This window comes from Elephantulus edwardii, unplaced genomic scaffold (assembly GCF_000299155.1).
Source record: "Elephantulus edwardii isolate Elephantulus edwardi_28Jun2011 unplaced genomic scaffold, EleEdw1.0 scaffold00093, whole genome shotgun sequence".
NCBI classification, from domain to species: domain Eukaryota; kingdom Metazoa; phylum Chordata; class Mammalia; order Macroscelidea; family Macroscelididae; genus Elephantulus; species Elephantulus edwardii.
In genome coordinates, this window is record NW_006399843.1 from 11,711,706 (window position 1) to 11,725,404 (window position 13,699).

Genomic DNA, 13,699 nt, shown 5'->3' on the forward strand with positions numbered 1-13,699 from the left:
AGTGCGCTCCACAACAGCCTTTGTATCTGACCAGAGCATCTCTTTCACTTTATTCCACCAGTTAAATTGTGTTTCTTGGGAGCCAGGATCTTGTTTGATCATTTTATCCCCCAGCATCTTACCCATAGTGTTATTGCTACTCATGGTGACCCCATGTACTACCAGATCAGACCATTGTGATCCACAGGATCTTTCTTCACTGACCAACTTTTGGAAGAAGAATTTCCAGGTGTTACTGAATTGTGTCTCCCCAAAATACGTATAGTAAATCTTTTGGCTATAATCACATTTAGGAATGGATTGTCTTTGCTATGTTCATGAAGCAGGATTAGTGTAGGACACACGAGGAATCAATCTTTTTTAAGAAATAAAGGAGAATCCATCTCTCAAACTAGGATGAGGTGGAGGAGAAGAGATGCTGGGTCACAGGAGGATCCCCTGGGAGCAGACGCTCAAAGGACACAAAGAAAGACCTTCCTCCAGAGCTGAAAGAGGGAGAATACCTTTGCCCTAAAGCCAGCACCCTAAATTCAGGCTCCTTGCTTCCTACATGATGAGAAATTAAATGACTGTTTGTTAAACCACCTACCTGTGGTATTTCTGTTACAGCAACATTAGATCACTAAGACACTAGGCCTTTCTTCCTCCTCTTAGTCTAAACCTGTTCAGGGTCATAGCAACAAGCAAGTCAACTCTGACAAGACAGGTGACTACTGCATATGGAACAGAATCGGGTCTCCAGCATGGAAGGTGAGAGAACTCTACTACTGAACCACACCACCCTCAGCTCATAACGAGTGTGATTTTTGCTGAATGAATAAATGAATCCCGAGCTTCCTTCAAAATGAGGAGCTAAGACTTTTACACTCTCACAGCTCAACAGAAATGAAAAGACAAATGCAGAAAGTGGCATCTTCCTGAAAGGTCAATGAGTGCCATTTCAGAGGGCAGCCACGCCCTTTTGTGTCATGCCTGGGTTCTCCACTCATCTTTATCTCCCAGTTGAGCAACAGAGAGTGTAAAGAAGGAAAAAAAAAAAAAAACCACCAAAACCCCAAAACACAAAATTTTACATATTTAATAAAGAAAATCAGGATTCTACCTCCCAGCTGGTCTGAAGGTATGCTGGGCTTGTAGATACCTTTCTCCACCAGACATCTAGCTGTTGTACTGGCCTTCACTGACTACCATCAAAAAAGGAAATCTTTTTTGTCCAAGTGGAAACACTCAGATACAGAACAGGAACCTCAAACACCCACCCCCAGACGATTTGGCACACCCTGGGGCCAGGACACTGGGCAGAGAAATTTCCACTCTGAAAATATTTAAACAGTATTTATATCTACAAACCACACAATTGATGCCTTACTAACTCCCACACCAAAGGCACAATGCTAATGCCACGCACATTTCCCTCTCAAAAGCTGCAGGGGGTGCCAGTAACATTGCCAGCTTGGTGTCAGCTCCCGGTGTTCCCCTTCCATCTGCCACCAAGGACCTCCTCTTGCAGCAAACCTTAGCATCTTTAAGAATGCTTAGTGTCAACTTTAAATATGTGAAAGAGTTGCAAACTGATCAAACTTCATATTTCCCAGATTATAAGAACAATAAAATTGTTTCACAAAATATTCCTACATTGTTATAAAATTATTAGTAAATAAGCCAAATCTTTTAAAATTGTTCTCATTTCCCTTAAATTACTTTAAGGGGAGAAACCAATAAAACAATCACTTCATAAATACCATTACCACAGTAAGTAAACACTAGAAAATTTGACCTAAGGAGCCACTGGACAAACAGCAGCAGCAATGAAAACAGCGTGCTTAAATAAAGACGAAACCACATGATTCAAAGACTCATTGCAATTGGCTAAAACAGCCGCTCTGGTCACAGCTCATTGGAAGGTTCGAAAATTCTATCAGCACAGGATTTTAGCTTTGCAGGTACACTGACAGGTGAAAACTGGGTTTATGAAAAATATTTTTGTCGTTACAACTAATTGTAGGGACAGTTTTTATTTTAAAAATAGTAATAGATTTTTCTTACTACCTAACTTGGGAGGGACTGGGAAACATTATATTAACTGAACTAACTCAGTCCCAAAAGGACAAATACTGAAAAAGATCAAAGAAAGATAACTAGTAAAACGTGTATGACGATACAAGAAGGGGGGAGGGGAGCAAAGGGATGTGAATGGGCAGGAGGCAAATTATAAGGTCGCACAATTTGATGGGTGGAGAGAGAATGGTGAGTAAAGGAAATGGGAAAAATTTGGAGTAAAAACCAGTGTATGTGACTTGGTAAGTAAACAAGTATAAAATAAAATTTTGGGTTTAAAAAAAAAAACAACACAGTGAACATAACTAAAATTGATAAAGTGCTGAGGAAAGCAGCTGGAGGTGGGGGGTGAGAGGGAGATGTAGCAATAGATTTTCGCCAAAACTCTGAACACTTTACAACAATTTTGAGCCGCTGCTAAACCAAAGGCAGCGAGAATCCACCAGAGACTCCGCAGGAAAAGCGGAAAAGATAGGCCACCTCCTAGAGAGCCATCGACAGCTTCAGAAAACACGCGAGGTTCAGCTAGGAGTTGTTTCCTACTCCACGGTTTGTGCTTTTCTGTGGGCGTCATCAAATGCATTCACGCGTCCTTGTGCTCGTCTGCTGAGTGCCTGAGGCCTTCGAGGAGCCCTCGGACAACCGCCTCACCAGACCCCAAGCGAAGTCGTGGTCACAGCTCAAACCCCAAAGCAACTCAGCCCCCGCACTTTAGCATTTCAAAGAGCCCGACGTCTGCCCACCCCTGCCCCCATCCGGCCCCACAAAAAGCCCGCCAGGCGCCCTGGACTGCCCCAGTTCTGCTGTACCGAAAGCAAGAGGACAGGTGAAGGGGAGAGTTGACCCGAGAGGCCCCGGCCACCCCGAACCCCGACCCAGCCCTGGCCACAGCCGCAGCAGTCCCACCTCGCGGGCGCGGGAGCAGAGCCTCCGGACGCCCCGCCCAGTGACGTCAGCCCGGCGGGCAGGGAGAAGGCTTCGCAGGAGTTTCAGCCTCACTCAGCCGGTGGAGCGCGGACTGGCTCATTCTCCGGACGATGGTGCGCGCCCAGAATGTTGCCGCGCTTCCTCGTGCCGCTGGCGGCCGTCCTCAGCCTGTGCCCCTGCTCAGACGCCCACGGTAAGAGTCCAGACCCCCGGCCGCCCAGCCTGGTCTCCGCCGCCCTGCTGGTGAGTGGCCAGCCTGGTCTTGGACCCCCACCACCCATCGCCAGTTTCTCCTGCTTTAAAGGTCTACATTCCCATAGCGCCCTGGTTGCGTAATGCTTTGCATATTGGTCTGCTTATTGAAAGGTCGCGGCTTGTATCCCCTCGTTTTTCCGTGGGAAAAAGATAAGCAGTCCCCTCTAAAGATTCACAGCTGTGTAACCCAGTGGAGGAGCGCCATGAGTTGGAGTTTTCTTGATGGCAGTGGGTTTGCTTTTGTCTCATAGAGAAGCGCGGTTTTGTCCAACTTTCTAAAAGATAGGGCTGCCTCCCTCCCTGGGTCTCCCCATTTTCTCCAGTCCTGCATCCCGAAAGAGACCTGTTGTGAACTTGAAGAGGCTGAGGTCTGTTTTGTCCCGGAGAGGGGATTGGGAAGGGAAAAGCCATTCTCCAACGCACTGTCCCTTTCAGCAAGTCACACACATTGTGGCTCTCGTTTTTTTTTTTTAGTTCTAGTTTAAATGATGGGAGCATTTACCAGTCCTTAGGACTTCTTTCCTTCCTCTCTTCTTTCCTGTCTCACTCTCTTACATACCCCCTTACATACCCCCATCTCCACACCCCATTCCTGGGCTCCAGGCCTACAAATCATTCTTTCCTGATACCTTACTCCATCTAGTTTTAGTTGAGTACCATAGAGTCAGAACCAACTCATAGTTGAGCCACCAACGGGTTTTTAGAGGCAGGGAATGGTTTGGAAGGAGATTGAGGATCTTTCTCCCAGAGTCGTAGGAGAAAGAGTCAAACCGTATGCACAATTCCTTAACATTAAGCCATCAGAGCTCCCTTCTAAGCTCCCCACATGCTTCTCCTCCCTCCCCCCTTTTTCCTTCCTCTTTTACCCCAACCCCTCAGCTTAGGCTCCCAGCCCAGCCAGCATTCCTGGGAAAGGTTCTGCCTCTGAGACTGAAACCCTGGCGTGATAAAGGATGACAGGGCTAGAATTAGAGGGACCAGAAGCAGAAACTGAACCTGTTTCCATTTGACACCAGCTTGGTGATGTATAAAGCTATCACCACAGAGACTAGCTGTATTTTTTTTTCACTTTCCATTTGGTGCTTTGAAATTGAGACATCAGTTTGAGGATCAAAGACATTTAAGAAAGTGAGAGGCAGGGATAGAAGTGTTTTCTATTAACAAAGTCAGGGGGGGAAAAGTTAGTTCTAGAGATCGATCAAGAGAGTTTAGAAACCCTGGGAAACAGGAGCAAGGTTTCTGTTCAGACTGAAAGTATGAGAAGGTGGGAGAGAGACATGAAGCCCACTGGGTACATTGCAGGGGACAGGTGAGATTCTAGAAATAGGTATATCGGTTGCATACTCACAAAGGAGGGAGCTGGTTCAGCGAGGTTGTCATTTGTGCAAAGTCACACTGACAAGTGACTGAGACTTTTGAGGTTGGTATTCCCCATGGTGGATGGTGTGTGTTGAGTTGATAGGAAGGTGCAGATAGTATCTTGACTTAGTACTGGCTTTTGTACCAGGGAGCTACGTCTTTATGAAAACAGCCTTAGCCCAGTTCAGAACTAGAATTGGTCATCTGCCTGTCCTCACCCAGCTTGAAGCTGGTATCTGACTGTAGAGAAGAATGGGATAAGCACTGAGCTCAGGCAAGCCCATGAGAGCCACAAAGAGGAACAAGCAGGATGGGCATCCAAGAAAAGCATGGAGCCAGGGCCGGGGCCAGGGTGGGAATCAGGCCTGGGGTTGGGACTGGAGCAGGACTGGGACCAGGCATGCCAGGGACTAGTTCATCTGAAACCTCACTGCTGACACTCCTGGGATGCTTCAGGCCCAGCTCTGCGCCTCTGAGCCACACACAGCTCAGGCCCATGAATCAAGGAGAGCAGCTGGCTTTGTGTGTGGGCTCAATCCCCACACTGACTCTTACTGGAGCCATTGGATTTGGGCACACCACTTAACCTCTCTGAGCCCCTATTTGCCTTGGATAAAATTGGGATAAACATCTACCTTATAGAACCTTTGTGATAACTAAGTCAGAATACCTCGCACAGTGAGCAGCATATGTGGCAGCTTCTCTAATCATTTCCATCATCCCCATCACCTTCATCCCTGGGGATGCCTGGGAGATGCTGGACTCTGTGAACCCTGGCACTGGCACTCTTCTCCCCAGGAACAGAACTGTCCAGCCCTCCCGCTGTGTGGTTTGAAGCCGAATTCTTTCACCACATCCTCTTCTGGAAACTCATCCAAAATTCATCCCAGAGCACCTACTATGAAGTGGAGCTCCTGAGGTAAGGAAAAGGGAGGGCAGCAGCAGGAGGGGAGGGGTAGTGGAGTCTTCCTCTCTGCCCCTCTGGCACAGGAAACATATGTGTCTGCCTTTTGAAGTGAGATCCAAAAGGGACTCTGACATTTACCTTTCCATTAACGAGCACTGTCAGCTTGCCATGCGGGAGAAGGATGGGCAGTCTTCTCCCATGCGATTAACTGCCTCTTAAAACCCACTAAAGGGTCAGCTGTGGGTCGGTTCCGACTTGGTGGTACACAACAGCAGTTGTTGTTCTCCATACTGTCGTGGCTTGTGTACTCCTGTCATGTTGGAGGCTTTACCACCAGCACTTCAGATACCAGCGGGATCACTAATGGTGACCAGGGTTCATCAAAGCTTTCAGACTAAGGCAGACTAGGAAGAAGTAGAATCAACACACCATTCTGAAATAATTAGCCATGAATATCTTCTAAATTGCAGCAGAACATTGTATAGCACTGGAAGACGAACAAGGTAGTTGGAATAGTGATACTTCATCTCACATACTTTGGGCATGTTATCAGAAGAAGCCAGTCCCTAGAGGGGAAAAAAAAATACTTGTTAAAATAGTTGTTGTTCATTGCCATTAAGTCAGAACTGACTCACAGCTGACCCTCCAGAGGCAGGAAATCACACGGGAGGAGATTGCCCATCCTTCTCCTGCAGCATAGCTGGTAGACTCGAACTGCTGGCCTTGGAGTTGGCAGCATAGCTCCTACCCAAGGGTCAGTGAAAAAGAGGAAGACCCTCAGTGAGATGGACTGATAGTGACTGCCACACGGGGCTGGAGGCGTGATTGTGAGGATGGCACAGGACTACGTAGTGTTCAGTCCCGTTGTGTGTAGGGTCTCTGAGTTGGAACCAGCTCGCTGACACACTGCCCGGCAGTCTGCTGGGAGCTCAGGAATGAAGAGGCCAAGGTTTTTGTTGCATTTGCCGCAAAGTTTTTTCCATCTTAATGAAAAACAGGAAAAGCATGCGCAATATAATTGGAAAGCAAGGTACTGTGACCACTCCAAGTAGAGAGAAGGGGGAAATGAGGCTGTGTTGCCAAGGGTGGCACATCTTCCTGGAACTGGGCCTTGAGCTAGTCACTATCTAATCTAACAGTCTCAGGGCCACAGAGACATTGATACAGGTCTCAGAACCAAGGGAGACCTGCTAGCATATGTTTGTTAGAACAAATAGCCTTTGGCCTATCCAGTATCTCCCACCATGAAAAGTCCTTCCCCTACATATAAGGTTCTCTCCTTATGCTCTTTGTAATCTTCCCCAGATATGGAGAAGACTCTTGGAAGCCCATCCCCACCTGTAACCAGAGCCTAGTGCAGTCCTGTGACCTCACTGCAGAGACCCTAGACCTGTACCAGAGCAACGGGTATTGGGCCAGAGTCCGAGCTGTGGACGGCAGCCGACGCTCCAACTGGACCTCCTCCCAAACCCGCTTCTCCGTGGACGAAGGTGCTTTCTCTGCCCTCAGCCAGCATCACGGGATTTGGGGGCCCCTTTCTGCCAGAACTCTATTGTAAGGCTCTTTTCCCCATCTCTGTCACTATGCTTCCTGGCTGGGGAACCTAGTTGTCCATATAGGACTAGAGAGAACAGTACTTTGAAGAAGGTTTAGATAAAGATAGCCAGTGTCGTTACAGGTTTAAGAAGGAACTAGAGTTGTTTCTCCTACGGAAGACAGGTCTCAGTGTGAGTTGAGGCAGCTGACAAGCTGGCTCACAAGGAACAAGGACCAGGCCTGGGAACTGAGGGTGTAGGAGAGGAAGCGAATCCTTAAGCACTCAGCAAAAGGCAGGAAATGGGCAGAATTTGAAACAGCCCTCTTGTGACTTTAGGGTTGCACTCCAAAGGTCAGTGTATGCACACAGCAGGGGAAGGGCCTGAGGGAAAACCGGTGGTCTCTCTCTGGGGAGGTGAGATGAAGGGCCACACCCCAAAGCTAATCCTCAAATTGGAACTGAGTATGCTCTATGTGTAAGTCTCTGGGTAGTGCAAACAGCTTCGGACTCAGCTATAAAAGAAAGTTAGCAGTTTGAACTGCCGGGGGCACTAAGAAGAAAGGCTGGCCCTCTGCCTTGCCAGGAATCAGAATCGACTCTGTAATATCTGGTTTGGTTTAGGCTTTATGCTCCATGTATGTGGTGAACGAGGTCATTGGCTTTTCAAATGCCTGTCCACAGTCTAGTGCCCAGCAGGCTATCGAATCATTTCCTGAGAGTGTTCAAAACATCTTTCCAGACCAGCCTCGGATTCAGCGTGTCTTGGGTGGGCTGGGACATCTGTATTTTAAACATGTTCCCCAGGAAATCTTTATGTTCAACCAGGCTGTGAAGCCTCTGGCCCAGGGTTTAGGGTGGGCAAAACCTGATCCTGGAGGCAAAGCATGGGCAGGTGGACACACAGCCTTATGGTATTTCTTCCCGCACAGTGACTCTGACTATTGGCAACGTGAAGCTAAACATAGACGATGGCGTCATCGTCGGGATAATCCAGCCCCTCAGGCCCAAGATGGCCCCTGCAGGTGTCACGTATGAAAGCGTCTTCAAAAACTTCCGAGAGTACGAAGTCATTCTTCGCAAGGTGCCAGGGAACTACACGGTATGCTGCTTCTTGGGCTCTCTTGTTAGCTGGGCTGGAAGTGCCATGGGGCAGGCAGGAAGCTGTGCTGACAGATCCTGGGAGGTGACCTGGAGGAGGATGGAGAAATGACCCCAGCCTTCACACCTGTGCTCCTGCACACCAGGTGAGGTGCTTTCTAACTATTATTTCTGGCCCCCTTGCAGGTAGGTATTCTCTGTTATCCTGATGAGTGTGAGGCTTCTCCAGGAAATGTAACTTTATCAACGACACCTATGAGAGAAGATAGATAATCTATTTATCCATAGATTTCATCTTTTCTGTACCACAGTTGATTCCAGCCCCTTACAGGAATGTTCCGGCCTTCTATAGCACGCTCTCATTTCTCTGTTAATAGAAAATAACTAGTGATAATTACTAAGCCTCTGGGCTGTGTTGGTAGTCACAGGGTTTGCAAGCTCGGGAAAAGAGGCTGAAGCTGCTGGAGACTGGCAAAATTTGCTGATTGCTGCTCTTGTATGCCTTTCAGTTTGCAAGTCAGACGGTCCTTGAGGAAGAGTTCCGCTTCCCAGTCTCTGGAGATGTGGGAGAGTTCTGCGTCAAGGTGAAACCATTAATCGGCTCCCGGACTAACAGGGGCATGTGGTCCAAGGAGGTGTGCATCACCCTCTCCAGTCACTGTGAGTCTGGTTTAGGGCTGCCGTCCAGGCAGTGGGAGGCGGGGGCGGAAAAGACCTGACAGTCTGGAAAGTGGCATGTCAGGGATGCCAGGGTAAGCCGTGGTGCCAGACATGTGCCTTTTACCCTCACACAACCAGCCCTATGAGAGAGGCTCCCATTTCCCGCACTTGGGAGATAGAACTGAAGCCTCAGAGTGTGTAAGCAAATTCTAGGCTCCCACAGCTGGGATATGGTGGTCTACCTTCTGATCCCAGGGTACTTCCACTTGGGCACAGCTGTGCTTCCCAGGAACCCCCAAGGGGATGCTTAGACAGCTGTGGTGGTTCCTGTTTACTTGACCTGCTGTGGTTCTGCCTCTGAGCCCAGGGTACAAAGGGCCTTTTCCTCAAGCCACAGGAAGCAGACTAAGCTGATTCATTGCCATAACCACTGTGCCAGGCTCTACGTCAGGGGCTGGGGTGGCAAGAGGAAGGCAGAGGAGGTAGGGGTGGCTCTGACTGCGAGGACCTTACCATCCCTGGGGAGCAGGGCTTGCAGCTGCTGTTGTTGTTAGGTGCCTTTGAGTTGAGTACTACTCATAGCTACCCTATGAACTACAGATCTGAATCCTGTCCTATCCTGTGCCATCTCTCCGGTCAGTGACACTGAGCCCATTGCTGTAGTCGCTGTGTGTCAGTCCACCTGGTTGAGGGTCTTCCCCACCTTCACCGTCCCCTCCACCTTTCCAAGCATGATGTCCGTCTCCAAGGACTAACCTCTCCTAGCATGCAGAGGAAGCCCTAACTAACAACTCAACACAGCTTCTTCTATCCAGTACTGGATGGATCCTGCAGAAAGTGCTCTGAGAATGTTGAGTTCCATAAGGACAGGAAGTCAGCAAACACTGAAATAACTCTTTGCATTTCTACCATAAAATAAGCTTATCGTCTTTTAGACCTCACCGTGAGGTAAGGCACTTCCTGTGTGACAGGCAGCCTGAAAGCTTTTTATATTCACTTTATATATTAATATTCACATATCATTGATGTAAGAAATAGTTCGTTGAGAGCTTGAGGTTCAAATCCTACTTATGAAATATCTAACTGTGGGAAAATTATTTGACCTTTCTGTGCACCAGGATCCTAATCTGTAAAAAAAAGGTGATAATAATAGTACTTACCTCTTAAGGTTGTTCAAGGATCAAATAAGTGAAGTATTTGGTAAATAGAATATACTATAGTAGCTGTTATTTGTTTTCACATTTCATAGTAGAGGAAACTGAGGCTCAGCAAGGTTAATTTGCTCACAGTTCTACAGCTAGTAAGTGGTAAAGCTGAGTTTTGAAGCCAGATCTGGCTGCCTCCGGAGCCTCCATTCTTACCTGCTGTGCCATCCAGCCCATTGTTCTGGCTGCTATCATATGAGTTTTGCACAGAAGCTGAGTCAGCATGTCTGATGAGCGAACCCTTTAGGACAGGGTGTGGAAAGATGCCCAAAAACCCACATGCATCTGCACCTATGGCCTGCAGGTAGCCTGTGGGGATTCTGGGGCCACCATTGTTTGGTTTCTAGGAGGAAGTGAGGGACCTCTGGGGACCACCCTTGGTGCCTCACAGCGACAAGCCACCAATGCACTTCTCTGGGCCTGCAGATTTTACCCTGATGACCCTCATCATCTGCTTCGCTGGTGTGCTGCTCTGCTGTGGAGCTTTGGCCTGCTGCCTGGCCTTCCCACTGTACATGTGGCGCCGGGGAAAGCTGCCCAGGGCCCTGGTGAGTGTCACAGAGTGTCATGTCCACCCTCCCCAGCCTGCAGAGCTCCCAAAGAAGGGAGTGCTTCCAGACAATCCCCTCCCTCAGCTCCCCTCAACTCTCAGCCTTGATGTCAGAAAGCACCCTCCTCAAACACTGTGAGGGCAGAAGGTTGACTTGAACACAAAGCCTGGGCTTTAGGACGTTGTCTTTTAGTAGATTAAAAAAGGCATGGGTTGAGCAATCACAGACCCTCACACATCACGATATTATTACTTATTAAGGGCTGATTGTGGATTATCCCCAGTTTGCTAGTACCTCTGAAGTAGGGACAGTTCTGACCCTCATTTGTGAGGGAAGTGAGGCATAGAGGAATGGTTGTACACTTAGGATCACAAAGCCAAGGAGAGTCGGGATGCAGCCAACCCTCTGAACTGGTGGGGAGCCCTCTAGAAAGGAGAGGGAGGACAGAATGAGAGAGTCAGGCCCTTGGGCTTCTGTCAGAGGTGGTGATAGCAGAGTGTGAGGGGGATTCTTAGAGGTGAGGGTCTCATGCCCCCCCCCCCAGAGTATTTCCTCTTACTACAGAAGGCTGACAAATGCTATGCTTGTGGTGATCCAGCCTCCAGAACTCCTCTTGAAAGAATGAAGCAGCATTTTCCTCAGCTCACAGTTCAGCCCACACTAGGAGTGGGCCCTGCCCGCCTGCCCCCCCACCACCATGACCCCTGCAGCTGGCATTACAAAGGTGTTAGAGTCCAGGAAAGGAGGAGCTTAAGGAATCTTAAAGCTGGGAGAAGAATCTCAAAAGAGATCCTAGGACTTCTAGGAAAAAATCAGAAGCAGCATACAGAATATGCAGTTACCTTGAGCAGAAATTCAAAGAAGTTAGGGCAAGGGCTGCCTGGCATAATTAAGTGTTGTTGTCGGGGGTGGGCGTGGGGGAGGACCGTTCCAATATACTCTGGGGGCGAGGGGAAGGACAGTGAGGAGACCAAGGGCAGGAAGTCCCAACAACCTCAGAGGAGTGTGACATTCTCCCTCATGTCTCGCTGGAGCATGTGCTCATTGCCCCTTCTCTGTGCACTGGGCAGACTGAGCTCCACACACATGTGTTCGTTGACCTCTTTGACTTCTCCTTGGAGCATATGCTATACACAGTGCCAAGGATTGGGGGCACAGAATGCAGGGGACCCTGGCTCTAGAAATGAGAGACTAGAGCATGATAACCAGAAAATAGCAGGGTACGGGAAAAATGGTTCTGCTACATGGGGTGAAGATAGTCTTAGCTGAGAGGCAGGAAAAGCAACTAGGAAGAGAGTGAGTAAATGAGGCAGTAATTGCAGAGTGCCCGCTGCATGCAAAACATCAGGAGGGAGGATGCTGATTAGTGTCACCTCTAGTCCCAAGGGGGCTTGATCACAGGTTGATGGGGCAGAAGATGTGCAAACCATTAACTTTAATGCAAAGTACAGTGAAAGAGAGAGAGATGCAAACAGTATGAGTAACCCTGGAAGTAAATTTTCAGTTTTCAGCTTTAGATAAAGTATGAAAGGACTGGTCAATCAGATACAAATTATTTCTGAATTTTTAGGAAGTTTCCACCCTATATCTGCTTTGTTTAGTTTTCTGTGTATATAGATATTTGTGAGCTTTAGTGATCTAATGCATAAGGATCTATGCTGCCAGCCCAAAGCCAGAGAGTTCAAATCCACCAATTGCTCCTCAGGAGAAAGATAGGAAATATACCTTGCAATTTACAGCTTCTGAAAACCCACTGGGTGGTCAGCTATGAGTCAATTCCAACTCAATGGTAATGAGTGAATGAGTTTAATGTGGTCACTGCTTAATCAGGGTGGTCAGGAAGACCTCTCTGATGAAGTGACGTCTGAGCTGAAACCAGAATTAAGAGAAGACACATGAGCATGCACAAGGCTGAGAGAGGAACATTCCAAGTAGCAGCAAGGCACGTGCAAATGTCCTGAGGGCAGCATTGACACAGTGTCATAGAAGCTTAGGTGGCAGGGTGGTTAAAATGTTCAACTGCTAACAGAAAGATGGGCCGTTCACACCCATGAGCGGCTTTGCAGGAGAAAGACGTGGCAGTCTGTTCTCACAGCAGAGATTTACAGCCTCAGAAGCACGCGGCTAGGTAGTTCTACTCTATCCAGCAGGGTTCCTGTGAGAGAAATAGACTTAGTAATGGTGCTCTTATCTGCTATTATTTTGAGAACTAGTTTCAGTTATATGTGAGAGCCCTAATGGTATGGTCCACAGACCATATCTCCTTGGTGATTCAAATCCACCAGTTACCTCAAGGTAGAAAGATGGACAGTCTCTTCCCATGGGATTTACAGCCTCATATAGGTGTGTCTGTGTGTGTGCATGTGTGTATATGTATATGTATGTGTGTGTATAATGTATGTATGTATGTATGTATGTGTGTATAAAGAATGTATGTATGTATGTGTGTGTGTGTGTGTGTGTGTATAATGTATGTATGTATGTGTGAGTGTGTATTTTTTTTTTAACACTGTAGCAGAATCCGGCCATTCTAATCCTCTTCCCAGCCTGGAAATAGCCAGAGACTGGTAGTCAGAAACATTTTTAAACACAAGGTCAAATCCAGTCAGCTCACACCCTATTGCGAGCAGCAGCTATACCCTAGTCTCAACCCCAAACCAGAAAACACACCTTAACAGAATCTTCCATTCCACTCATCTTCCCAGCCTGGAAATAGCCCCAGACTGGTGGATGTGGCTGCTGTTTGCAACAGGGTGTGATCAGACTGGATTTGACCACGTATATAAAAAGGCTTTGGGGCCTTCAGGTCTGTGGCCCTCAGGCCTGCTTTCTGTGGATCTTCGAAATAAAACAGGCTTGAAAGTAGGAGTGGCATCCTCTTACAAAAAAGCTTGCCTCCAGAAACTCTGTGAACTTGGAGAAAAGATAAAAGTTTTGCATTTAAGACTTTCATTCATACAGTCTCTGTGGATTGTCTAGGGCACTTAACAAAAACACAACCTATATATAACATCTGTATGTATGTGTGTATACATATGTGTGTGTACATACGTACATTTATATGTGTAGATATCCACATATATATCATATATATCCACATTGTTGTTGTTGTTCTGTGCCGTCGAGTCGTTTCCGACTCATA

The 13,699-nt window shown here is 47.7% G+C and overlaps 1 protein-coding gene and 1 pseudogene across 1 annotated transcript in view; one reads left to right on the forward strand and one right to left on the reverse strand.

Annotated features, from left to right (window-relative positions):
• Positions 1–3,085, reverse strand: part of LOC102854830 — a 38,610-nt pseudogene extending 35,525 nt beyond the window's left edge.
• A 26-nt stretch (positions 3,086–3,111) lies between these two features.
• The window catches only part of IL10RA (interleukin 10 receptor, alpha), a 14,413-nt gene continuing 3,825 nt past the window's right edge, over positions 3,112–13,699 (forward strand). The window contains exons 1-6 of the mRNA XM_006890880.1: positions 3,112–3,178; positions 5,398–5,518; positions 6,812–6,996; positions 7,973–8,142; positions 8,651–8,801; positions 10,433–10,554. Coding sequence (XP_006890942.1) covers positions 3,112–3,178; positions 5,398–5,518; positions 6,812–6,996; positions 7,973–8,142; positions 8,651–8,801; positions 10,433–10,554 — 816 coding nt within the window. The remainder of the gene's footprint in view (positions 3,179–5,397; positions 5,519–6,811; positions 6,997–7,972; positions 8,143–8,650; positions 8,802–10,432; positions 10,555–13,699) is intronic.